Source organism: Panulirus ornatus, chromosome 14, assembly GCF_036320965.1.
Source record: "Panulirus ornatus isolate Po-2019 chromosome 14, ASM3632096v1, whole genome shotgun sequence".
Classification (NCBI taxonomy): Eukaryota; Metazoa; Arthropoda; class Malacostraca; order Decapoda; family Palinuridae; genus Panulirus; species Panulirus ornatus.
In genome coordinates, this window is record NC_092237.1 from 33,642,728 (window position 1) to 33,669,584 (window position 26,857).

At 41.3% G+C, this 26,857-nt stretch overlaps 1 protein-coding gene across 1 annotated transcript in view; it reads left to right on the forward strand.

Moving 5' to 3' along the window:
* The window catches only part of LOC139753523 (uncharacterized), a 193,842-nt gene that overhangs the window by 62,492 nt on the left and 104,493 nt on the right, over positions 1-26,857 (forward strand). The window contains exons 2-4 of the mRNA XM_071670169.1: positions 10,286-10,372; positions 12,524-12,627; positions 12,839-13,014. Of these exons, the coding sequence (XP_071526270.1) occupies positions 10,286-10,372; positions 12,524-12,627; positions 12,839-13,014 (367 nt within the window). The remainder of the gene's footprint in view (positions 1-10,285; positions 10,373-12,523; positions 12,628-12,838; positions 13,015-26,857) is intronic.

Sequence of the window (26,857 nt, forward strand, 5' to 3'; positions counted from 1 at the left end):
TTACAGAGGTATAAGTTTGTTGAGTATTCCTGGTAAATTATATGGGAGGGTATTGATTGAGAGGGTGAAGGCGTGTACAGAGCTTCAGACTGGGGAAGAGCAGTGTGGTTTCAGAAGTGGTAGAGGATGTGTGGATCAGGTGTTTGCTTTGAAGAATGTATGTGAGAAATAGATAGAAAAACAAATGGATTTGTATGTAGCATTTATGGATCTGGAGAAGGCATATGATAGAGTTGATAGAGATGCTCTGTGGAAGGTTTTAAGAGTATATGGTGTGGGAGGCAAGTTGTTAGAAGCAGTGAAAAAGTTTTTATCGAGGATGTAAGGCATGTGAACGTGTAGGAAGAGAGGAAAGTGATTGGTTCTCAGTGAATGTAGGTTTGCGGCAGGGGTGTGTGATGTCTCCATGGTTGTTTAATTTGTTTATGGATGGGGTTGTTGGGGAGGTGAATGCAAGAGTTTTGGACAGAGGGGCAAGTATGAAGTCTGTTGGGGATGGGAGAGCTTGGAAAGTGAGTCAGTAGTTGTTCGCTGATGATACAGTGCTGGTGGCTGATTCATGAGAGAAACTGAAGAAGCTGGTGGCTGAGTTTCGTAAAGTGTGTGAAAGAAGAAAGTTAAGAGTAAATGTGAATAAGAGCAAGGTTATTAGGTACAGTAAGGTTGAGGGTCAAGTCAACTGGGAGGTAATTTTGAATGGAGAAAAACTAGAGGAAGTAAAGTGTTTTAGATATATGGGAGTGAATCTGGCAGCGGATGGAACCATGGAAGCGGAAGTGAATCATAGGGTGGGGGACGGGGAGAAAATCCTGGGAGCCTTGAAGAATGTGTGAAAGTCGAGAACATTATCTCGGAAAGCAAAAATGGGTATGTTTGAAGGAATAGTGGTTCCAACAATGTTGTATGGTTGCGAGGCGTGGGCTATGGACAGAGTTGTGCGCAGGAGGGTGGATGTTCTGGAAATGAGATGTTTGAGGACAATTTGTTCTTGGAGGTGGTTTGATCGAGTAATTAATGTAAGGGTAAGAGAGATGTGTGGAAATAAAGGTTGTGGTTGAGAGAGCAGATGAGGGTGTTTTGAAATGGTTTGGGCACATGGAGAGAATAAGTGAGGAAAGATTGATCAAGAGGATATATGTGTCGGAGGTGGAGGGAACGAGGAGAAGTGGGAGACCAAATTGGAGGTGGAAAGATGGAGTGAAAAAGATTTTGAGTGATCGGGGCCTGAACATGCAGGAGGGAGAAAGGCGGGCAAGGAATAGAGTGAATTGGATCGATGTGTTATACCGGGGTCGACGTCCTGTCAATGCATTGAATAAGGGCATGTGAAGCGTCTGGGGCAAACCATGGAAAGTTCTATGGGGCCTGGATGTGGAAAGGAAACTGTGGTTTCGGGCATTATTGCATGACAGCTAGAGACTGAGTGTGAAAGAATAGGGCCTTTGTTGTCTTTCCTAGCGCTACCTCGCACACATGAGGGGGGAGGGGGATGTTATTCCATGTGTGACGAGGTGGCGATGGGAATGAATAAGGCAGACAGTGTGAATTGCGTGTATGTGCATATATGTATGTGTCTGTGTGTGTATATATATGTGTACGTTGAGATGTATGGGTATGTATATTTGCGTGTGTGGACGTGTATGTATATACATGTGTATGGGGGCGGGTTGGGCCATTTCTTTCGTCTGTTTCCTTGCGCAACCTCGCAACCGCTGGAGAATGCGACAAAGCAAAGTAAATCTCAAGAAGGAGGAGAAGTGGGAGACAAAATTGGAGGTGGAAAGATGGAGTGAAAAAGATTTTGAGTGATCGGGGCCTGAACATGCAGGAGGGTGAAAGGCGGGTAAAGGATAGAGTGAATTGGATCGATGTGATATACCGGGATCGTCGTGCTGTCAATGGATTGAATCAGGGCATGTGAAGCGTCTGAGGTAAACCATGGAAAGTTCTGTGGGGCCTGGCTGTGGAAAGGGACCTGTGGTTTCGGGCATTATTGCATGACAGCTGGAGACTGAGTGAGAACGAATGGGGCCTTCGTTGTCTTTTCCTGGCGCTACCTCGCGCACATGATGGGGGAGGGGGATGTTATTCCGTGTGTGGCGGGGTGGCGATTGGGGTGAGTAGGGGTAGACAGTGTGAATTGTGTGCATGTGTGTATATGTGTGTGTCTGTGTGTGTATATATGTGTGTACGTTGGGATTTGTGGGTGTGTATGTTTGCGTGTGTGGACGTGTGTGTGTGTGCATGTGTGTGGGGGTGGGTTAGGCAATTTCTTTCGTCTGTTTAATTGCGCTATCTCGCAGGCGCGGGAGACAGCGACAAAGCAAAATAATATGATATATATATATATATATATATATATATATATATATATATATATATATATATATATATATATATATATATATATATATATATATATATATATATATATATATATATATATATATATATATATATGTATGTATATACTTACGTATGTAAGTAAGACATATGGCCAGAGAGCGTTATTGGATGTTATTTTAATTGATTGGCGCGTGAGAGAGAGACTTTTGGATTTTACTGTGCTGAGAGGTGCAACTATAGGGATGTCTGATCATTATCTTGTGGAGGCGAAGGTGAAGATTTGTAGAGGTTTTCAGAAAAGAAGAGAGAATGTTTGGGTGAAAAGAGTGGTGAGAGTAAGTGAGCTTGAGAATGAGACCTGGTGAGGAAGTACCAGGAGAGACTGAGTATAGAATGGAAAAACGACGTAAGGAGAGTGTGGGAGGAATGGGATGTATTTAGGGATGCAGTGGTGGCCTGCGCAAAAGATGCTTGTGGCTTGAGAAGCGTGGGTGTTCGGCAGATTAGAAAGGGTAGTGAGTTGTGGGATGAAGAAGTACGATTATTAGTGAAGAGAAGTGAGAGGCAATTGGACGATTTTTGAAGGGAAATAATGAAAATGAGTGGTAGATGTATAAAAGAATGTGGCAGGAGGTCAAGAGAAAGGTGCAAGAGGTGAAAAAGAGACCAAATGAGAGTTGGGGAGAGAGAGTATCACTAAATTTTAGAGAGAATAAAAAGATGTTTTGGAAGGAGGTAAATAAAGTATGTAAGACAAGGGAGCAAATGGGAACTTCAGTGAAGGGGGCTAATGGGGAGGTGATAACAAGTAGTGGTTATGTGAGAAGGAGATGGAGTGAGTATTTTGAAGGTTTGTTGAATGTGTTTGATGATAGAGTGGCAGATATAGGATGTTTTGGTCGAGGTTGTGTGCAAAGTGACAGGGTTAGGGAAAATGATTTGGTAAACAGAGAAGAGCTAATAAAACCTTCGCGGAAGATGGAAGCTGGCAAGGCAGCGGGTTTGGATGGTATTGCAGTGGAATTTATATAAAAAAAGGGGGTGACTGTATTGTTGACTGGTTGGTAAGGTTATTCAATATATGTATGACTCATGGTGAGGTGCTTGAGGATTGGCGGAATGCTTGCAGAGTGCCATTGTACAAAGGCAAAGGGGATAAACGTGAGTGCTCAAATTAAAGAGCTATAAGTTTGGGTATTGATATGGAAAGGTATTGATTGAGATGGTGAAGGCATGTACAGAGCATCAGATTGGGGAAAAGCAGTGTGGTTTCAGAAGTGGAGGAGGATGTGTGGATCAGGTGTTTGCTTTGACGAATGTATGTGAGAAATAGTTAGAAAAGCAAATGGATATTTATGTAGCATTTATGGATCTGGAGAAGGCATATGATAGAGTTCTTAGAGATACTCTGTGGAAGGTATTGATAATATGTGGTGTGGGAGGCAAGTTATTAGAAGCAGTGAAAAGCTTTTATCGAGGATGTAAGGCATGTGTACGTGCAAGAAGAGGTGAAAGTGATTGGTTTTCAGTGAATGTAGGTTTGCGGCAGGGGTGTGTTATGTCTCCATGGTTGTTTAATTTGTTTATGGATGGGGTTCTTAGGGAGGTGAATGGAAGAGTTTTGGAAATAGGGGTAAGTTGCTGTTTGTTGTAGATGAGAAAGCTTGGGAAGTGAGTCAGTTATTGTTCGCTGATGATACAGCGCTGGTGGCTGATTCGTGTGAGAAACTGCAGAAGCTAGTGACCGAGTTTGGTAAATTTTGTGAAAAAGAATGCTGAGAGTAAATGTGAATAAGAGCAAGGTTATCAGTTACAGTAGGGTTAGGGGACAAGTCAATTGGGAGGTAAGTTTGAATGGAGAAAAACTGGAGGAAGTGAAGTGTTTTAGATATCTGGGAGTGGATCTGGCAGCGGATGGAACCATGGAAGCGGAAGTGGATCATAGGGTGGGGGAGGGGGCGAAAATTCTGGGGGCCTTGAAGAATGTGTGGAAGTCGAGAACATTATCTCGGAAAGCAAAAATGGGTATGTTGTATGGTTGCGAGGCGTGGGCTATGGATAGAGTTGTGCGCAGGAGGATGGATGTGCTGGAAATGAGATGTTTGAGGACAATGTGTGGTGTGAGGTGGTTTGATCGAGTGAGTAACGTAAGGGTAAGAGAGATGTGTGGAAATAAAAAGAGCGTAGTTGAGAGAGCAGAAAAGGGTGTTTTGAAGTGGTTTGGGCACATGGAGAGAATGAGTGAGGAAAGATTGACCAAGAGGATATATGTGTCGGAGGTGGAGGGAACGAGGAGAAGAGGGAGACCAAATTGGAGGTGGAAAGATGGAGTGAAAAAGATTTTGTGTGATCTGGGCCTGAACATGCAGGAGGGTGAAAGGAGAGCAAGGAATAGAGTGAATTGGAGCGATGTGGTATACCGGGGTTGACGTGCTGTCAGTGGATTGAATCAAGGCATGTGAAGCGTCTGGGGTAAACCATGGAAAGCTGTGTAGGTATGTATATTTGCGTGTGTGGACGTATGTATATACATGTGTATGGGGGGGGGGGTTGGGCCATTTCTTTCGTCTGTTTCCTTGCGCTACCTCGCAAACGCGGGAGACAGCGACAAAGTATAATAAAAATAAAATAAATGTATATATATATATCGCAGATATAGGGTGTTTTGGTCGAGGTGGTGTGCAAAGTGAGAGGGTTAGGGAAAATGATTTGGTAAACAGAGAAGAGGTAGTAAAAGCTTTGCGGAAGATGAAAGCCGGCAAGGCAGCAGGTTTGGATGGTATTGCAGTTTAATATATTAAAAAAGGGGGTGACTGTATTATTGACTGCTTGGTAAGGTTATTCAATGTATGTATGACTCATGGTGAGGTGCCTGAGGATTAGCGGGATGCGTACATAGAGCCTTTGTACAAAGGCAAAGGGGATAAGAGTGAGTGGTCAAATTACAGAGGTATAAGTTTGTTGAGTATTCCTGGTAAATTATATGGGAGGGTATTGATTGAGAGGGTGAAGGCATGTACAGAGCATCAGATTGAGGAAGAGCAGTGTGGTTTCAGAAGTGGTAGAGGATGTGTGGATCAGGTGTTTGCTTTGAAGAATGTATGTGAGAAATACTTAGAAAAGCAAATGGATTTGTATGTAGCATTTATGGATCTGGAGAAGGCATATGATAGAGTTGATAGAGATGCTCAGTGGAAGGTATTAAGAATATATGGTGTGGGAGGCAAGTTGTTAGAAGCAGTAAAAAGTTTTTATCGGGTATATACGGCATGTGTACGTGTAAGAAGAGAGGAAAGTGATTGGTTCTCAGTGAATATAGGTTTGCGGCAGGGGTGTGTGATGTCGCCATGGTTGTTTAATTTGTTTATGGATGGGGTTGTTAGGGAGGTGAATGCCAGAGTTTTGGAAAGAGGGGCAAGTATCAAGTCTGTTGTGGATAAGAGAGCTTGGAAAGTGAGTCAGTTGTTGTTCGCTGATGATACAGCGTTGGTGGCTGGTTCATGTGAGAAACTGCAGAAGCTGGTGGCTGAGTTTGGTAAAGTGTGTGAAAGAAGAAAGTTAAGAGTAAATGTGAATAAGAGTAAGGTAATTAGGTACAGTAGGGTTGAGGGTCAAGTCAATTGGGAGGTAAGTTTGAATGGAGAAAAGCTGGAGGAAGTAAAGTGTTTTAGATATCTGGGAGTGGATCTGGCAGCGGATGGAACCATGAAGCGGAAATGGATCATAGGGTGGGGGAGGGAGCGAAAATCCTGGGAGCCTTGAAGAATGTGTGGAAGTCGAGAACATTATCTCGGAAAGCAAAAATGGGTATGCTTGAAGGAATAGTGGTTCCAACAATGTTGTATGGTTGCGCGGCGTGGGCTATGGATAGAGTTGTGCGCAGGAGGATGGATGTGCTGGAAATGAGATGTTTGAGGACAATATGTGGTGTGAGGTGGTTTGATCGAGTAAGTAACGTAAGGGTAAGAGCGATGTGTGGAAATAAAAAGAGCGTGGTTGAGAGAGCAGAAGAGGGTGTTTTGAAATGGTTTGGGCACATGGAGAGAATGAGTGAGGAAAGATTGACCAAGAGGATATATATGTCGAAGGTGGAGGGAACGAGGAGAAGTGGGAGACCAAATTGGAGGTGGAAAGATGGAGTGAAAAAGATTTTGTGTGATCGAGGCCTGAACATGTAGGAGGGTGAAAGGATGGCAAGGAATAGAGTGATTGGATCGATGTGGCATACCGGGGTTGACGTGCTGTCAGTGGATTGAATCAGGGCATGTGACGCGTCTGTGGTAAACCATGGAAAGCTGTGTAGGTATTGTATATTTGCGTGTGTTGACGTATGTATATACATGTGTATGTGGGTGGGTTGGGCCATTTTTTTCGTCTGTTTCCTTGCGCTACCTCGCAAACGCGGGATACACCGACAAAGCAAAAAAAAATAAAAAAGTAAAAATATATATATATATATATATATATATATATATATATATATATATATATATATATATATATATTTATATATATATATATATATATATATATATATATAAACTTTTTACTGTATATATATATATATATATATATATATATATATATATATATATATATATATATATATATATATATATATATATATATATAGCGAGGTAGCGCAAGGAAATAGACGAAAAAATGGCCCAACCCGCCCACATACACATGTACATACATACATGTCCACCCATGCACAATATACATACCTATACATCTCAATGTACACATATATATACACACACAGACATATACATATATACACATGTACATAATTCATACTGTCTGCCTTTATTTGTTCCCATCGCCACCTCGCCACACCTGGAATAACAACCCCCTCCCTTCTCATGTGTGCGAGGTAGCGCTAGGAAAAACACCAAAGGCCCCATTCGTTCACACTCAGTCTCTAGCTGTCATGTAATAATGCACCGAAACCACAGCTTCCTTTCCACATCCAGGCCCCACACACTTTGCATGGTTTACCCCAGACTCTTCACATGCCCTGGTTCAATCTATTGACAGCACGTCGACCCCGGTATACCACATCGTTCCAATTCACTCTATTCCTTGCACGCCCCTCACCCTCCTGCATGTTCAGGCCCCGGCCACTCAAAATCTTTCTCACTCCATCTTTCCTCCTCCAATTTGGTCTCCCACTTCTCCTCGTTCCCTCCACCTCCGACACATATATCCTCTTGGTCAATCTTTCCCCACTCATTCTCTCCATGTGACCAAACCATTTCAAAACACCCTGTTCTCTTCTCTCAACCACACTCTTTTTATTTCCACACATCTCTCTCACCCTTACATTACCTACTCGATCAAACCACCTCACACCTCATATTGTCCTCAAGCATCTCATTTCCAGCACATCCACCCTCCTGCGCACAACTCTATCCATAGCCCACGCCTCGCAACTATACAACATTGTTGGAACCACTATTCCTTCAAACATACCAATTTTTGCTTTCCGAGATAATGTTCTCGACTTCCAAACATTCTTCAAGGCTCCCAGAATTTTCGCCCCCTCCCCCACCCTATGATTCACTTCCGCTTCCATGGTTCCATCCGCTGCTAGATCCACTCCCAGATATCTAAAACACTTCACATCCTCCAGCTTTTCTCCATTCAAACTTACCTCCCAATTTACTTGACCCTCAACCCTACTGTACCTAATAACCTTGCTCTTATTCACATTAACTCTTAACTTCCTTCTTTCACACACTTTACCAAACTCAGTCACCAGCTTCTGCAGTTTCTTACATGAATAAGCCACCAGCGCTGCATCATCAGCGAACAACAACTGACTCACTTCCCAAGTTCTCTCATCCTCAACAGACTGCACACTTGCCCCTCTTTCCAATATATATATGTATATATATATATATATATATATATATATATATATATATATATATATATATATATATATATATATATATATATATATATATATATATATATATATATATATATATATATATATATATATATATACATGTATATATATATATATATATATATATATATATATATATATATATATATAGTCAAAGTTTAAAAGCAAGGAAAACAAAGCTGAGTTTTCGATTTACCGAAGTATAGGTTTGCTGAATGTACCTAGAACTATGTGTAGAAGAGTGGCATAAATAGAGCATTAGAATGTAGAGGAATAATGGGGTTTCATATGTTGTAGAGGAAGTATGGATATGGTGCTTGCCCTGAAGAATGTATATGAGAAATACTAAAGGAAATTGAGATTGTATGTGACCTTTATGAATCTGGCGAATGCATATGATGAAAATGATAGATTTGCTTTGTGGAAGGTGTTATGAATATATGGTGTGTGAAAAAGTTTTTCAGAAGCATTGAGGAGTTTTTATCAATAGATTAAGGCACATGTGGAAATAGATAGATAGGAAGCTGAAGTGTCACGGGTGAAGGTGGGTCCTCGGCACGGGTGTGTGATGTTACCATGGCTGTTTAAACTGCTTATGGATGGGAGGTAAATGAAAAGTGAGAGTTAGAGAAATTGCACCAGCAGCAGACGAAGATAACCCGTATTCACTGATATCCATTCTCTAGGTGTTATGTGTAATGCACTGAAGCCACAGCCCTACATCCACACTCAAGCCCACAGAACTCCTTATGGTTTCTTACGGCTGCTTATTATGTTTTGGTTCTGTCCATTGACAGCATGTTGACCCTTGTATACCACATTGCTCCATTTCATCGTTTCCTGCGCACACCTGCCACCCTCCTTCATGCTCGCCCTAAAACCACAAAATATCTTACACTTTATCCTTCCACCTACAATCCGGTCTCCATCATCTCCTCGTCCCCTCCACCTCTTACATATATGTCCACTTTATCAAGCTGTCCTTACTCATTCTCTCCATGTGTCCAAACCATTTTAGGACAGCCTCTTCAGTTATCTCAATAACATTCATCTTGCAATCACACGTTTCTCCTCATGTTACTTAATCGATCAAACCTCCTCACATAAATATTGCTCTCAAACATATGATTTCTAAATCAATGCTTTGCTTCCACACAACATCAATGGGACTACTATACTTTCAAACTTATCTATTTTCACGTTCCCGGAAAACGACCTCTCTTTCCATACATTCCTCAATACTCTCAGAACCTTCAACTCTCCACCCATCTTATTACTCACTTTCGCTTCCATGGTTCTATTCTCTGCCATATCTACTCCTTGGTATCTAAAGCTACTCACATATTCCAAAATTTCTCCATTCGAAAACACCCCAACCAACCATCCTTTAATCTTGATAACCTTGATTTCATTCACATTTATTCTTAACTTCCTCATATCACACACTGTTCCAAAGTCAGTCACCAACTTCTGCAGTTTCTTACCCCAACTTCCCGTAAGTCCTGTGTCATCGACAAAACATAACTGACTCATTTTCCAGGCACCCTGACCCCGTAAAGACTGCATAGTCACCCCTGTCTCCAACACCCTTACATTCACCTTCCTCACCACCCATCCATAAGCAAATTAGATATTCATGGTGACCTCACACCACACACCAACCTACATATGGAGCCACAGACTCTCTACCTACTCGCCGACATACATTATACCCTTGATGAAAGCTTACACTGCTTCTGAAAATTTCTCTCCCACACTATATGTTTATAAGATCTTCCACTACATAAAAATGTTTTAATAATCAGGGTTGAAAAAGACAGAGCTTCAGGTCTAAGACGCCTTTGTGTGTCTCCGTAGTTCCTTAAAAAGTTCACAAGAAAATTTCGATGATTCACCTGACCGCTATTCTACTCTTATTACATTAATCTGTACGTATCTGGTCTCTTCCACAATCTCAAACAACCTGGAGAGCACCCAGGGGTCTATTGCTGTTGGTATTCCTTTTTCATTCCCTTGTTTCAGCGGCAGGACGAGGAGGTCACCAGTCAACACGGGCGCTGGTGGCGGTACCTACTGTGACAACTGCTCCCTCGCCATCTCTCTGGCTAGGTAAGTACTGCACACACTTATTAGGTAGTAGACAGCATCCGCCCGCTGGTGGCGGTATCTACTGTGACAGCTGCTCCCTTGCCATCTCTCTGGCTATGTATTTATGTAAGGGCAGTGTTATACTTTTTGGTGACGTACTTTGATGAAACCTTCTTGTGTGTGTAGGGCAGTTCCTCTGGATAGTGTATGGGCTGTGCTCACAGTCTCCTTACTGACATCTTGGTTCTTAAACTACGTTGGTTATTCATGTTGCGGATATTTCCGTTTGTTTGTTTGTTTCTGTAGTAGATAACTAGGATGAGTGTTATTTTGTGTTGTGTGGTCGATATATCTGGAGACGATGTCTCGTAGTACACGTTCGTCTATTGTTTACGTAGCTGACATCTGGCTGCAGTTATATATTGTATGCGTTGTTGTATTGCTTGGAGTTTTGGGGGCTGAGAGCTTGTTTTCTATGAAGTAATTGGTTTGTTTGTCGAAGTTGGAGTTCTTGTAGCCTACAAGAACACCGACTTCGACATACAATTACAACACTTCATGCAAAACAGGTTCACAGAGGCAGAAACTACAAACAACACAGCAAAACATAAAATGTATTACTGTAACCAGATGTCAACAACATACAAGACAGATGAACGTGCACTACGAGACATCGCCTCCCCAAATCATCATCCACACAAAACAAGGCATTAACATCAAGCTAGATATCTACTACAGAAACAGAGAACGAGCAACCTCCTCATCAAGAACCAGCTGTACGAAAAGTGAGACATAGTACAAGAATCCAGCATAGTTTATGAATTCCAGTGTCGACAACGAGACAGGAAGTTCCTTACCAACATGACTTACGTGGGAAGCACAACCTGTGCACTATCCAGAAGACTCATCCTACACTGACAATAAGATTCCATCAAACTACATATCATCAAGAAGCATAAGGCCTGATGCACACTACAGCTCCAATTCCCCTCCTCTCACGGGACGCTCTCGCTCAGCTCAAAGTTGTGGGTAATGCACATTTACCGCTCCGCTCACGGTACGCCCACGCTCAAGCAATGGTTATCCCATTCCATTCTCGTCGCAGGCTGTCTAGTGTCAGTGCATTTCGCAGTAGGAGAAGATGGAGTTTCTTCGTCTGAGTTGGCTATGATCGACATAGCCAACTACGAAGAGGAAGAAGAAACAAACGAACTATTTGGGAGAACTTGGCTGCCTCCATAGAATGTTTAGGAAAGGAAAACTGAGAGAGGAATTTCACACCCTCTATCCTTATGTGATTGATAATGAGAGCAAATTCTTTCATAATCCCACATGGTCGGTTTCTTGGGGTTCATAGGGAAAGACAGAGGGACAGCCTCCCGCCTCACTGATGACCAGGCCAAGACTGGAGGGAGACCGTTGGGTAATGTACATTGTCGCTCTCGTTCCGGTCACTGTCGCTCCCGCTCCGCTCAAAATATCTTTTGGATGACCGTTGCTTGCGCGTGATCGGAACGAGAGCGAACCGTGAGCGGACAGGGAGCGGAGCTATATTGAGCATCAGACCTAGTAACATTGCTTTCACACGAGAGTCAATTGTTAAATCTACAAGGCTGCTACGCCGTGAAAAAAACACAAAAACGCCGACACATCGTCGAAGCGCTAATCATCAAGGAACAACAACCATAATCAACAGCCAAGATATGGGCCAAGACGATACTACAATCATACGCCCCAGCATGGCGGTGCAACTGAGGAGTGCTCGCTACTACATGCACGTCTGCCTACAATATTATCGAGCCTCACCCTGCTGATGCTATCATTTCCAGATGCTCCACTAGCCTCTCCACACGCTTCTGAAGATAACTTGATGGATTCAAATCAAAATATTGAGACTAACCTTTGGAGGATCTTACACAACTTCCCCTGCCAAATGCCACTAGGTCTAAGGTTTTTTCAGGCTTCAACTTTACCTGCCAAAGCGTTTGTGCTATACGTAACACTTGGTGTAACGATTGATAAAAACGGTATAGGATAACTCAATTTTCTAGGAAAACCTAAAGAAGTGGAAGAGAGGTATCAAAATTCCTTATTTGCTAATCTATTGATGGATTTCACAGCTATTTGCGCTGTAATCTTTCATAGTCTGTTTCTTTTTCTCTCTCTCTCCAGCGGTAAAGCGGCCCAAGACTTGACCTTAGTTGACCTGGTGTCGTACCTGATCAGCCTGACCTCCGGCAGACAGTTCTACCTGGTGTACGATGACGTTATGCCAGGTAGGATCAGCAGGGCTACAGTTGGGGTTATGTAACTACATAAAGAAGTGGTTAAAAAGATAAACAAACTGGTAAGTATACATGCTGGCACAGGTTATAACGCAATACGTTAATGTATATCAAGAAATCCCTCACGGTTCCGTGAGACTTTCAGTTCCATTTAGGTAAAGATCCGCTAATACTGATGCTGACCCCTAGTGTGTGTGTTCAGGTGTGGAAGGTGTGGTGAGGACGTTTCAGGAGATGTTGGGGGACACGATGCTCCTGCCGTATGACCCTAGCATTCTGCTGCTGAGGGTGGCACTCACCTCCAACTACCACGTCCAGGCTATGAGGAACGTCTTCATCCTCTGCTCGGTCATACACATCGTCAGAATGTTTGAGGAAGTACGTTCATCCGCATCATACATGCGATAACGGATTACATAAATTCTTGCATCTACATATAGTTAACATCTGTAGTCTATAGATTTCTAATGAAACTCACATATACTTAATTCTCAAAGAGGATTGGGTAGTAAACACTAGAAGGGTGCTCAGCAAACATCAAAGTATTTGATTTGAGAATATAAAAAAGACCTGTTTAACGTATCCAGATAACATACGTATCAGCTTTCCATCAAATGACCTCAACGCAACACTTAGACTGGTAGCTCAACAGACACGGATGTTTCTATTGCCTGTACTTAAATCTTGTTTCAGTGTTACAAAAGTATTCGAATGTTGAAAGAATATTCATAGAAACAAAGCAGGCAACAACAGTGCACAAAGGAGAATCTGGGATTGTACCTGAAACACTTGGATTCTTCTGTGTTTATTGTTGCATATGCCATAATTTGTGTCTGCAGGGCTTGATGCAAAATACATCAGAATTTCTATGAAAGGGGTATCTCATACGCACACACACACACACACACACACACACACACACACACACACACACACACACACACACACATATATATATATCTTTATTTTTTTCGTTTTATTTACTTTGTCGCTGTCTCCCGCGTTAGCGAGATAGCGCAAGGAAACAGACGAAAGAATGGACCAACCCACCCACATACACATGTATATACATACACGTCCACACACGCAAATATACATACCTATACATCTCAACGTATATATATATATATATATATATATATATATATATATATATATATATATATATATATATATATATATATAGATTAGGTACAGTAGGGTTGAGGGTCAAGTCAATTGGGAGGTGAGTTTGAATGGAGAAAAACTGGAGGAAGTGAAGTGTTTTAGATATCTGGGAGTGGATCTGGCAGCGGATGGAACCATGGAAGCGGAAGTGGATCATAGGGTAGGGGAGGGGGCGAAAATTCTGGGAGCCTTGAAGAATGTGTGGAAGTCGAGAACATTATCTCGGAAAGCAAAAATGGGTATGTTTGAAGGAATAGTGGTTCCAACAATGTTGTATGGTTGCGAGGCGTGGGCTATGGATAGAGTTGTGCGCAGGAGGATGGATGTGCTGGAAATGAGATGTTTGAGGACAATGTGTGGTGTGAGGTGGTTTGATCGAGTAAGTAACGTAAGGGTAAGAGAGATGTGTGGAAATAAAAAGATCGTGGTTGAGAGAGCAGAAGAGGGTGTTTTGAAATGGTTTGGGCACATGGAGAGAATGAGTGAGGAAAGATTGACCAAGAGGATATATGTGTCGGAGGTGGAGGGAAATTGGAGGTGGAAAGATGGAGTGAAAAAGATTTTGTGTGATCGGGGCCTGAACATGCAGGAAGGTGAAAGGAGGGCAAGGAATAGAGTGAATTGGAGCGATGTGGTATACCGGGTTTGAGTGCTGTCAGTGGATTGAATCAAGGCATGTGAAGCGTCTGGGGTAAACCATGGAAAGCTGTGTAGGTATGTATATTTGCGTGTGTGGACGTATGTATATACATGTGTATGGGGGTGGGTTGGGCCATTTCTTTCGTCTGTTTCCTTGCGCTACCTCGCAAACGCGGGAGACAGCGACGGAGCAAAAAAAAAAAAAAAAAGAAAAATATATATATATATATATATATATATATATATATATATATATATATATATATATATATATATAGCGATCTACCAATTTATCTACCTATCTATCATCTATCAATCTATCTATCTATGCTAGGGAGAAGAGAACGGTGAGAATAATTGACCTTGGAAAGGAGACTTGTTAGAAGAAGTACCAGGAGTGTGCAATGGCAAAACGTGAGAGCAAATGACGTGAGAGGAGGGGGTGAGGAATGGGATGTATGTAGAGAAGCAGTGTTGGCATGTGCAAAAGATGCATGTGGCATGAGATTAGTGGGAGGTTGGAAGATTAAAAAGGTGGTGATTAGTGGGATAAAAAAGTAAAGTTGTTAGTGAAAGAGAAAGGAGACACGATTGGACAATGTTTACAAGGAAGGAGTGCAAGTAACTGGGAGATATATAGAAGAAAGTGACAGGAGTTCAAGAGGAAGTTACGAGGGTTGACAAAAAAGAGGACAAATGAGAATTGGCGTGAGGGAGTGTCATTAAACTATAGAGAGAATAAAAAGATGTTTTGGAAGGAGGTAAAATAACTTGCGTAAGTCAAGAGAACAAATGGGAACATCGGTGAAGGAGGCAAAGGGGTGTGTTAACAGGTAGTGACGAAGTGAGAAGTGGAAGTGGATGGTTTGTTAGATGTGTTTCATGATAGAGTGGGAGAGATAAGGTGTTTTAGTCGGGGTGGTGTGAGAAGTGAGAGGGTCAGGGAGAATGGTATGGTTAAGAGAGAAGAGGTAGTGAAAGCTTTGCGGAAGTTCAGATCCGGCACGGGGGCAGGTTTGGATGGTACTGCAGTTGAATTTATTAAGAAACTGGGTGACTGTGGTGTTGATTGGTTGATAAGGATATTCAGTGTATGTATGGATAATAGTGAGGTGCCTTGGGATTGGCGGAATGCATGCATAGTGCCACTGTACAAAGGCAAAGAGGGTAAAGGTGAGTGTTCAAATTACAGAGGCATAAGTTTGCTGAGTATTCCTGGGAAATTATACGGGGGGGAGGGGTTATTGATTGAGAGGGTGAAGCAGGTAAAGAGCATCAGATCGGGGAAGAGCAGTGTGGTTTCAGAAGTGGTAGAGGATGTGTGGATCAGGTGTTTGCTTTGAAGAATGTATGTGAGAAATACTTGAAAAATAGATGGATTTATATGTAGCATTTATGAATTTGGAGAAAGCAAATGGTAGGGTTAATAGAGATGCATTGCGGAAGGTCTTAAGAGTATATGGTGCTGGAGGTAAACTGCTTGAAGCAGTGAAAAGAATTTACAAAGGATGGAAGGCATGCGTGCGAGTAGGAGGAAAGGAGAGTGAATGTCGGTCTGGGGCAAGGGTGTGTAGTGTCCCCATGGCTGTTAAATCTGTTCAAGGTTAGGGTGGTTAGGGACGCAAATGCAAGAGTTTTGGAGAGAGGGGCGAGTATTCAATCTTTAGGGGATGAGAGGTCCTGGTAAGTGAGTTAGTTGTTGGTCGCCGATGATACAGCACAAGCGGCTGATTCGAGGGAGAAACCGCAGAAGTTGGTGACTGAGCCTGGAAAAGTTTGTAAAAAGAGAAAGTTAAGAGTAAATGTGAATAAGAGGGTGAGGAACAAGTAAATTGGGATGTAAGTATGAATGGAAAAAAATTGGAGGAAGTGAAGTGTTTTAGATATCTGGGAGTAGGGGAGGGGTGAAGGTTCTGGGAACGATAAAGAATGTGTGAAAGGAAAGATCATTATTTCGGAGATAGAAGATGGGTATATATATGAAGGAATAGTGGTTCCAACATTAATATATGATTGCGAGGCGTGGGCTACAGATACGGTAGTACGGAGGAGGGTAGATGTATTGGAAATGAAATATTTGAGGTCAATATGGGATTTGAGGTTGTTTGATCGAGTAAGTAATGAAAGGGTAAGAAAGATGTGTGGGAATATATAAAGTGTTGTTGAGAGAGCAGAAGAGGGTGTGTTGAAATGGTTTGGACATACGAAGACAGTGAATGAGGAAAGATCGACAATGAGGATATATTTGTCAGAGGTGGAGGGAACAGTGAGAAGCGGGAGACCAAACTAGAGGTGGAAAGATGGAGTGAAAAAGATTTTGAGCGATCGGGGCTGAACATACAGAAGGGAGAGAGGCGTGCAAGGAATAGAGTGAACTGAAACAATGTAGTATATCGGGGTCGACGTGCTATCAGTGGACTGAACCAAGGCATATAAACGTTTAGAGTAAACCATGGAAAGGCCAGTGCGGCCTGGATGTAAATAGGGAGCTGTGGTTTCGTTACATTACACATGACATAGACTGTGTGCGAATGAATGTGGCCTTTTTTTGTGTGCTTTCCTGGAGCTACCTCGATAAAGCAGGGGGTAGCGATGCTGTTTCCTGTGGGGCGGGATGAAGGCAAACAAGTACAAGTATAATAAAATATAATAATAATATATATATATATATATATATATATATATATATATATATATATATATATATATATATATATATATATATATATATATATATATATATATATATATATATATATATATATATATATATATATATATATATATATATATATATATATATATATATATATATATATATATATATATATATATATATATAGTTATATATATATATAGTTATATATATATATATATATATATATATATATATATATATATATATATATATATATATATATATATATATATATATATATATATATATATATATATATATATATATATATATATATATATATATATATATATATATATATATATATATATATATATATCACCACTACTTGTTATCACCTCCCCATTTACGCCCTTCACTGAAGTTCCTATTTGCTCCCTTGTCTTACGCACTTTATTTACCTCCTTCCAGAACATCTTTTTATTCTCCCTAAAATTTAATGATACTCTCTCACCCCAACTCTCATTTGCCCTTTTTTTCACCTCTTGCACCTTTCTCTTGACTTCCTGTCTCTTTCTTTTATACATCTCACACTCAATTGCATTTTTTCCCTGCAAAAATCGTCCAAATGCCTCTCTCTTCTCTTTCACTAATACTCTTACTTCTTCATCCCACCACTCACTACCTTTTCTAATCAACCCACCTCCCACTCTTCTCATGCCACAAGCATCTTTTGCGCAATCCATCACTGATTCCCTGAATACATCCCATTCCTCCCCCACTCCCCTTACTTCCATTGTTCTCACCTTTTTCCATTCTGTACTCAGTCTCTCCTGGTACTTCCTAACACAAGTCTCCTTCCCAAGTGAGTATTTTGAAGGTTTGTTGAATGTGTTTGATGATAGAGTGGCAGATATAGGGTGTTTTGGTCGAGGTGGTGTGCAAAGTGAGAGGGTTAGGGAAAATGATCTGGTAAACAGATAAGAGGTAGTAAAAGCTTTGCGGAAGATGAAAGCCGGCAAGGCAGCAGGTTTGGATGGTATTGCAGTGGAATTTATTAAAAAAGGGGGTGACTGTATTGTTGACTGGTTGGTAAGGTTATTTAATGTATGTATGACTCATGGTGAGGTGCCTGAGGATTGGCGGAATGCGTGCATAGTGCCATTGTACATAGGCAAAGGGGATAAGAGTGAGTGCTCAAATTACAGAGGTATAAGTTTGTTGAGTATTCCTGGTAAATTATATGGGAGGGTATTGATTGAGAGGGTGAAGGAATGTACAGAGCACCAGATTGGGGAAGAGCAGTGTGGTTTCAGAAGTGGTACAGGATGTGTGGATCAGGTGTTTGCTTTGAAGAATGTATGTGAGAAATACTTAGAAAAGCAAATGGATTTGTATGTAGCATTTATGGATCTGGAGAAGGCATATGTTAGAGTTAATAGAGATGCTCTGTGGAAAGTATTAAGAATATATGGTGTGGGAGGCAAGTTGTTAGAAGCAGTGAAAAGTTTTTATCGAGGATGTGTATGTGTAGGAAGAGAGGAAAGTGATTGGTTCTCAGTGAATGTAGGTTTGCGGTAGGGGTGTGTGATGTCTCCATGGTTGCTTAATTTGTTTATGGATGGGGTTGTTAGGGAGGTGAATGCAAGAGTTTTGGAAAGAGGGGCAAGTATGAAGTCTGTTGGGGATGAGAGAGCTTGGGAAGTGAGTTAGTTGTTGTTCGCTGATGATACAGCGTTGGTGGCTGATTCATGTGAGAAACTGCAGACGCTGGTGACTGAGTTTGGTAAAGTGTGTGAAAGAAGAAAGTTAAGAGTAAATGTGAATAAGAGCAAGGTTATTAGGTACAGTAGGGTTGAGGGTCAAGTCAATTGGGAGGTGAGTTTGAATGGAGAAAAACTGGAGGAAGTGAAGTGTTTTAGATATCTGGGAGTGGATCTGGCAGCGGATGGAACCATGGAAGCGGAAGTGGATCATAGGGTGGGGGAGGGGGCGAGAATTCTGGGAGCCTTGAAGAATGTGTGGAAGTCGAGAACATTATCTCGGAAAGCAAAAATGGGTATGTTTGAAGGAATAGTGGTTCCAACAATGTTGTATGGTTGCGAGGCGTGGGCTATGGATAAAGTTGTGCGCAGGAGGATACATGTACTGGAAATGAGATGTTTGAGGACAATGTGTGGTGTGAGGTGGTTTGATCGAGTAAGTAACGTAAGGGTAAGAGAGATGTGTGGAAATAAAAAGAGCGTGGTTGAGAGAGCAGAAGAGGGTGTTTTGAAATGGTTTGGGCACATGGAGAGAATGAGTGAGGAAATATTGACCAAGAGGATATATGTGTCGGAGGTGAAGGGAACGAGGAGAAGAGGGAGACCAAATTGGAGGTGGAAAGATGGAGTGAAAAAGATTTTGTGTGAGTGGGGCCTGAACATGCAGGAGGGTGAAAGGAGGGCAAGGAATAGAGTGAATTGGAGCGATGTGGTATACCGGGGTTGACGTGCTGTCAGTGGATTGAATCAAGGCATGTGAATCGTCTGGGGTAAACCATGGAAAGCTGTGTAGGTATGTATATTTGCGTGTGTGGAAGTATGTATATACATGTGTATGGGGGTGGGTTGGGCCATTTCTTTCGTCTGTTTCCTTGCGCTACCTCGCAAACGCGGGAGAGAGCGACAAAGCAAAAAAAAAAAAAAAAAATATATATATATATATATATATATATATATATATATATATATATATATATATATATATATATATATATATATATATATCATATGCCTTCTCCAGATTCATAAATGCTACATACAAATCCATTTGCTTTTCTAAGTATTTCTCACATACACTCTTCAAAGCAAACACCTGATCCACACATCCTCTACCACTTCTGAAACCACACTGCTCTTCCCCAATCTGATGCTCTGTACATGCCTTCATCCTCTCAATCAATACCCTCCCATATAATTTACTAGGAATACTCAACAAACTTATACCTCTGTAATTTGAGCACTCACTCTTATCCCCTTTGCCTTTGTACAATGGCACTATGCACGCATTCCGCCAATCCTCAGGCACCTCACCATGAGTCATACATACATTAAATAACCTTACCAACCAGTCAATAATACAGTCACCTCCTTTTTTAATAAATTCCACTGCAATACCATCCAAACCTGCTGCCTTGCCGGCTTTCATCTTCTGCAAAGCTTTTGCTACCTCTTCTCTGTTTACCAAATCATTTTCCCTAACCCTCTCACTTTGCACACCACCTCGACCAAAACACCCTATATCTGTTGATATATAGATAGTTGATATAGTTGATAGAGATGCTCTGTGGAAGGTATTAAGAATATATGGTGTGGGAGGCAAGTTGTTAGAAGCAGTGAAAAGTTTTTATCGAGGATTTAAGGCAGGTGTACGTGTAGGAAGAGAGGAAAGTGATTGGTTCTCAGTGAATGTACGTTTGCGGCAGGTGTGTGTGATGTCTCCATGGTTGTTTAATTTGTTTATGGATGGGGTTGTTAGGGAGGTGAATGCAAGAGTTTTGGAAAGAGGGGCAAGTATGAAGTCTGTTAGGGATGAGAGAGCTTGGGAAGTGAGTTTGTTGTTGTTCGCCGATGATACAGCGCTGGTGGCTGATTCATGTGAGAAACTGCAGAAGCTGGTGACTGAGTTTGGTAAAGTGTGTGAAACAAGAAAGTTAAGAGTAAATGTGAATAAGAGCAAGGTTATTAGGTACAGTAGGGTTGAGGGTCAAGTCAATTGGTAGGTAAGTTTGAATGGAGAAAAACTGGAGGAAGTAAAGTGTTTTAGATATCTGGGAGTGGATCTGGCAGCGGATGGAACCATGGAAGCGGAAGTGGATCATAGGGTGGGGGAGGGGGCTAAAATTCTGGGAGCCTTGAAGAATGTGTGGAAGTCGAGAACATTATCTTGGAAAGCAAAAATGGGTATGTTTGAAGGAATAGTGGTTCCAACAATGTTGTATGGTTGTGAGGCGTGGACTATGGATAGAGTTGTGCGCAGGAGGATGGATGTGCTTGAAATGAGATGTTTGAGGACAATGTTTGGTGTGAGGTGGTTTGATCGAGTAAGTAATGTAAGGGTAAGAGAGATATGTGGAAATAAAAAGAGCGTGGTTGAGAGAGCAGAAGAGGGTGTTTTGAAATGGTTTGGTCACATGGAGAGAATGAGTGAGGAAAGATTGACCAAGAGGATATATGTGTCGGAGGTGGAGGGAACGAGGAGAAGAGGGAGACCAAATTTGAGGTGGAAAGATGGAGTGAAAAAGATTTTGTGTGATCGGGGCCTGAACATGCAGGAGGGTGAAAGGAGGGCAAGGAATAGAGTTAATTGGAGCGATGTGGTATACCGGGGTTGACGTGCTGTCAATGGATTGAATCAAGGCATGTGAAGCGTTTGGGGTAAACCATGGAAAGCTGTGTAGGTATGTATATTTGCGTGTGTGGACGTATGTATATACATGTGTATGGGGGTGGGTTGGGCCATTTCTTTCGTCTGTTTCCTTGCGCTACCTCGGAAACGCGGGAGACAGCGACAAAGAAAAAAAAAAAATGTTGGAAAGGATCACAATTTGCGTGTGATCAGGATATTCTTGTGAGACAACGTGGAAAATGAAACAGGAAAAGTTCCCAAGCTCACTTTCGTGTATTAATCACATTATCAAGGGAGACACACCAGAAAATTCTCTTGTATGCATTTATAAAGTGCCTTGTGGAGACTGTGATAAATTTCATGTTGGTGAGACTGGTAAGGATCTTTCTGTTAGAATTAAGCAACATAAATATAGTATAAGAACGGGACAAGAATGAAATGCCTTGTTTAATCATGTTAAAAACTATGATCATTATACTGACTGGAGTAACGCTACCTCAGTTATTAACTCTAACTCTATTACCAAGAGAAATATCATTGAATCTTCCATTATTAGATACACAAAGAACTATAATCTTGATATTAGTGATGGTCTATACAAATTAGATAACTTTGTTGTTGATAAGCTTTGTAAAATGATAAGTTTATGAACGCTCGTTGTATGTTTTGGACAATCAAACGTTTACCAAATGGCGTCCTAGCTTCGTCTCTTCGATGTATATTAACTGACTGTTATATTTCTCTCTTGTGTCTCCCCTGATGATGTGATTATTACACGAAATTGCACTTGGGAACTTTTCAAGTTTCATTTTCCCCGTGGACTCATAAGAATATATATATATATGTGTGTGTGTGTGTGTATATATATATATGTACGAATAAAGTGCATATGAACGCGCACCTTCATAAAGCATACAAATCTCCAACAGCCAGGATCGAACCCGGGACCCCAGTGCCACAGGCGGGAATGCTACCGCTAGGCTATGGGCCTGGCTAAGAGGAAATAACTATTCAAATACTATGCACTCGAATACCCTTCGTCTCACATTAGTGAGCAACGGGGTCTACACCGGTTATATATACATACATATATATATATATATATATATATATATATATATATATATATATATATATATATATATATATATATATATATATATACATTCGCATACCTCCGCATTGTACATTTAGGTTCGGTAAAATACTATCTGCTGGCTGTGTGCGCCTGTTGGGAAATAACCGGTGTAGACCCCGGCTATTTCCCAACAGGCGCTCACAGCCAGCAGATAGCATTTAACCGAACCTAACTGTACAATGCGGAGGTATATGAATATACATATATACATATACATATATATATATATATATATATATATATATATATATATATATATATATATATATATATATATATATATATATTTCTTTTTTTTTCTTTTTTTTTTTTGCTTTGTCGCTGTCTCCCGCGTTTGCGAGGTAGCGCAAGGAAACAGACGAAAGAAATGGCCCAACCCACCCCCATACACATGTATATACATACGTCCACACACGCAAATATACATACCTACACAGCTTTCCATGGTTTACCCCAGACGCTTCACATTCCCTGATTCAATCCACTGACAGCGCGTCAACCCCGGTATACCACATCGCTCCAATTCACTCTATTCCTTGCCCTCCTTTCACCCTCCTGCATGTTCAGGCCCCAATCACACAAAATCTTTTTCACTCCATCTTTCCACCTCCAATTTCTCCTTGTTCCCTCCACCTGTGACACATATATCCTCTTGGTCAATCTTTTCTCACTCATTCTCTCAATGTGCCCAAACAATTTCAAAACACCCTCTTCTGCTCTCTCAACCACGCTCTTTTTATTTCCACACATCTCTCTTACCCTTACGTTACTTACTCGATCAAACCACCTCACACCACACATTGTCCTCAAACATCTCATTTCCAGCACATCCATCCTCCTGCGCACAACTCTATCCATAGCCCACGCCTCGCAACCATACAACATTGTTGGAACCACTATTCCTTCAAACATACCCATTTTTGCTTTCCGAGATAATGTTCTCGACTTCCACACATTTTTCAAGGCTCCCAGGATTTTCGCCCACTCCCCCACCCTATGATCCACTTCCGCTTCCATGGTTCCATCCGCTGCCAGATCCACTCCCAGATATCTAAAACACTTTACTTCCTCCAGTTTTTCTCCATTCAAACTTACCTCCCAATTGACTTGACCCTCACTCCTACTGTACCTAATTACCTTGCTCTTATTCACATTTACTCTTAACTTTCTTGTTTCACACACTTTACCAAACTCAGTCACCAGCTTCTGCAGTTTCTCACATGAATCAGCCACCAGCGCTGTATCATCAGCGAGCAACAACTGACTCACTTCCCAAGCTCTCTCATCCCCAACAGACTTCATACTTGTCCCTCTTTCCAAAACTCTTGTATTCATCTCCCTAACAACCTCATCCATAAACAAATTAAACAACTATGGAGACATCACACACCCCTGCCGCAAACCTACATTCACTGAGAAGCAATCACTTTCCTCTCTCCCTACACGTACACATGCCTTACATCCTCGATAAAAACGTTTCACTGCTTCTAACAACTTGCCTCTCACACCATATATTCTTAATACATTCCACAGAGCATCTCTATCAACTCTATCATATGCCTTCTCCAGATCCATAAAGGCTACATACAAATCTATTTGCTTTTCTAAGTATTTCTCACATACATTCTTCAAAGCAAACACCTGATCCACACATCCTCTACCACTTCTGAAACCACACTGCTCTTCCCCAATCTGATGCTCTGTACATGCCTTCACCCTCTCAATCAATACCCTCCCATATAATTTACCAGGAATACTCAACAAACTTATACCTCTGTAATTTGAGCACTCACTCTTACCCCCTTTGCCTTTGTACAGTGGCAATATGCACACATTCCGCCAATCCTCAGGCACCTCACCATTAGTCATACATACATTAAATAACCTTACCAACAAGTCAATAATACAGTCACCCCCTTTTTTAATAAATTCCACTGCAATACCATCCAAACCTGCTGCCTTGGCGGCTTTCATCTTCCGCAAAGCTTTTACTACCTCTTCTCTGTTTACCAAATCATTATATTATAATATATATATATATATTATATATATATATATATATATATATATAATATATATATATATATATTATATATATATATATATATATATATATATATATATATATATATATATATATATATATATATATCACCACTACTTGTTATCACCTCCCCATTTACGCCCTTCACTGAAGTTCCTATTTGCTCCCTTGTCTTACGCACTTTATTTACCTCCTTCCAGAACATCTTTTTATTCTCCCTAAAATTTAATGATACTCTCTCACCCCAACTCTCATTTGCCCTTTTTTTCACCTCTTGCACCTTTCTCTTGACTTCCTGTCTCTTTCTTTTATACATCTCACACTCAATTGCATTTTTTCCCTGCAAAAATCGTCCAAATGCCTCTCTCTTCTCTTTCACTAATACTCTTACTTCTTCATCCCACCACTCACTACCTTTTCTAATCAACCCACCTCCCACTCTTCTCATGCCACAAGCATCTTTTGCGCAATCCATCACTGATTCCCTGAATACATCCCATTCCTCCCCCACTCCCCTTACTTCCATTGTTCTCACCTTTTTCCATTCTGTACTCAGTCTCTCCTGTACTTCCTAACACAAGTCTCCTTCCCAAGTGAGTATTTTGAAGGTTTGTTGAATGTGTTTGATGATAGAGTGGCAGATATAGGGTGTTTTGGTCGAGGTGGTGTGCAAAGTGAGAGGGTTAGGGAAAATGATCTGGTAAACAGATAAGAGGTAGTAAAAGCTTTGCGGAAGATGAAAGCCGGCAAGGCAGCAGGTTTGGATGGTATTGCAGTGGAATTTATTAAAAAAGGGGGTGACTGTATTGTTGACTGGTTGGTAAGGTTATTTAATGTATGTATGACTCATGGTGAGGTGCCTGAGGATTGGCGGAATGCGTGCATAGTGCCATTGTACATAGGCAAAGGGGATAAGAGTGAGTGCTCAAATTACAGAGGTATAAGTTTGTTGAGTATTCCTGGTAAATTATATGGGAGGGTATTGATTGAGAGGGTGAAGGAATGTACAGAGCACCAGATTGGGGAAGAGCAGTGTGGTTTCAGAAGTGGTACAGGATGTGTGGATCAGGTGTTTGCTTTGAAGAATGTATGTGAGAAATACTTAGAAAAGCAAATGGATTTGTATGTAGCATTTATGGATCTGGAGAAGGCATATGTTAGAGTTAATAGAGATGCTCTGTGGAAAGTATTAAGAATATATGGTGTGGGAGGCAAGTTGTTAGAAGCAGTGAAAAGTTTTTATCGAGGATGTGTATGTGTAGGAAGAGAGGAAAGTGATTGGTTCTCAGTGAATGTAGGTTTGCGGTAGGGGTGTGTGATGTCTCCATGGTTGCTTAATTTGTTTATGGATGGGGTTGTTAGGGAGGTGAATGCAAGAGTTTTGGAAAGAGGGGCAAGTATGAAGTCTGTTGGGGATGAGAGAGCTTGGGAAGTGAGTTAGTTGTTGTTCGCTGATGATACAGCGTTGGTGGCTGATTCATGTGAGAAACTGCAGACGCTGGTGACTGAGTTTGGTAAAGTGTGTGAAAGAAGAAAGTTAAGAGTAAATGTGAATAAGAGCAAGGTTATTAGGTACAGTAGGGTTGAGGGTCAAGTCAATTGGGAGGTGAGTTTGAATGGAGAAAAACTGGAGGAAGTGAAGTGTTTTAGATATCTGGGAGTGGATCTGGCAGCGGATGGAACCATGGAAGCGGAAGTGGATCATAGGGTGGGGGAGGGGGCGAGAATTCTGGGAGCCTTGAAGAATGTGTGGAAGTCGAGAACATTATCTCGGAAAGCAAAAATGGGTATGTTTGAAGGAATAGTGGTTCCAACAATGTTGTATGGTTGCGAGGCGTGGGCTATGGATAAAGTTGTGCGCAGGAGGATACATGTACTGGAAATGAGATGTTTGAGGACAATGTGTGGTGTGAGGTGGTTTGATCGAGTAAGTAACGTAAGGGTAAGAGAGATGTGTGGAAATAAAAAGAGCGTGGTTGAGAGAGCAGAAGAGGGTGTTTTGAAATGGTTTGGGCACATGGAGAGAATGAGTGAGGAAATATTGACCAAGAGGATATATGTGTCGGAGGTGAAGGGAACGAGGAGAAGAGGGAGACCAAATTGGAGGTGGAAAGATGGAGTGAAAAAGATTTTGTGTGAGTGGGGCCTGAACATGCAGGAGGGTGAAAGGAGGGCAAGGAATAGAGTGAATTGGAGCGATGTGGTA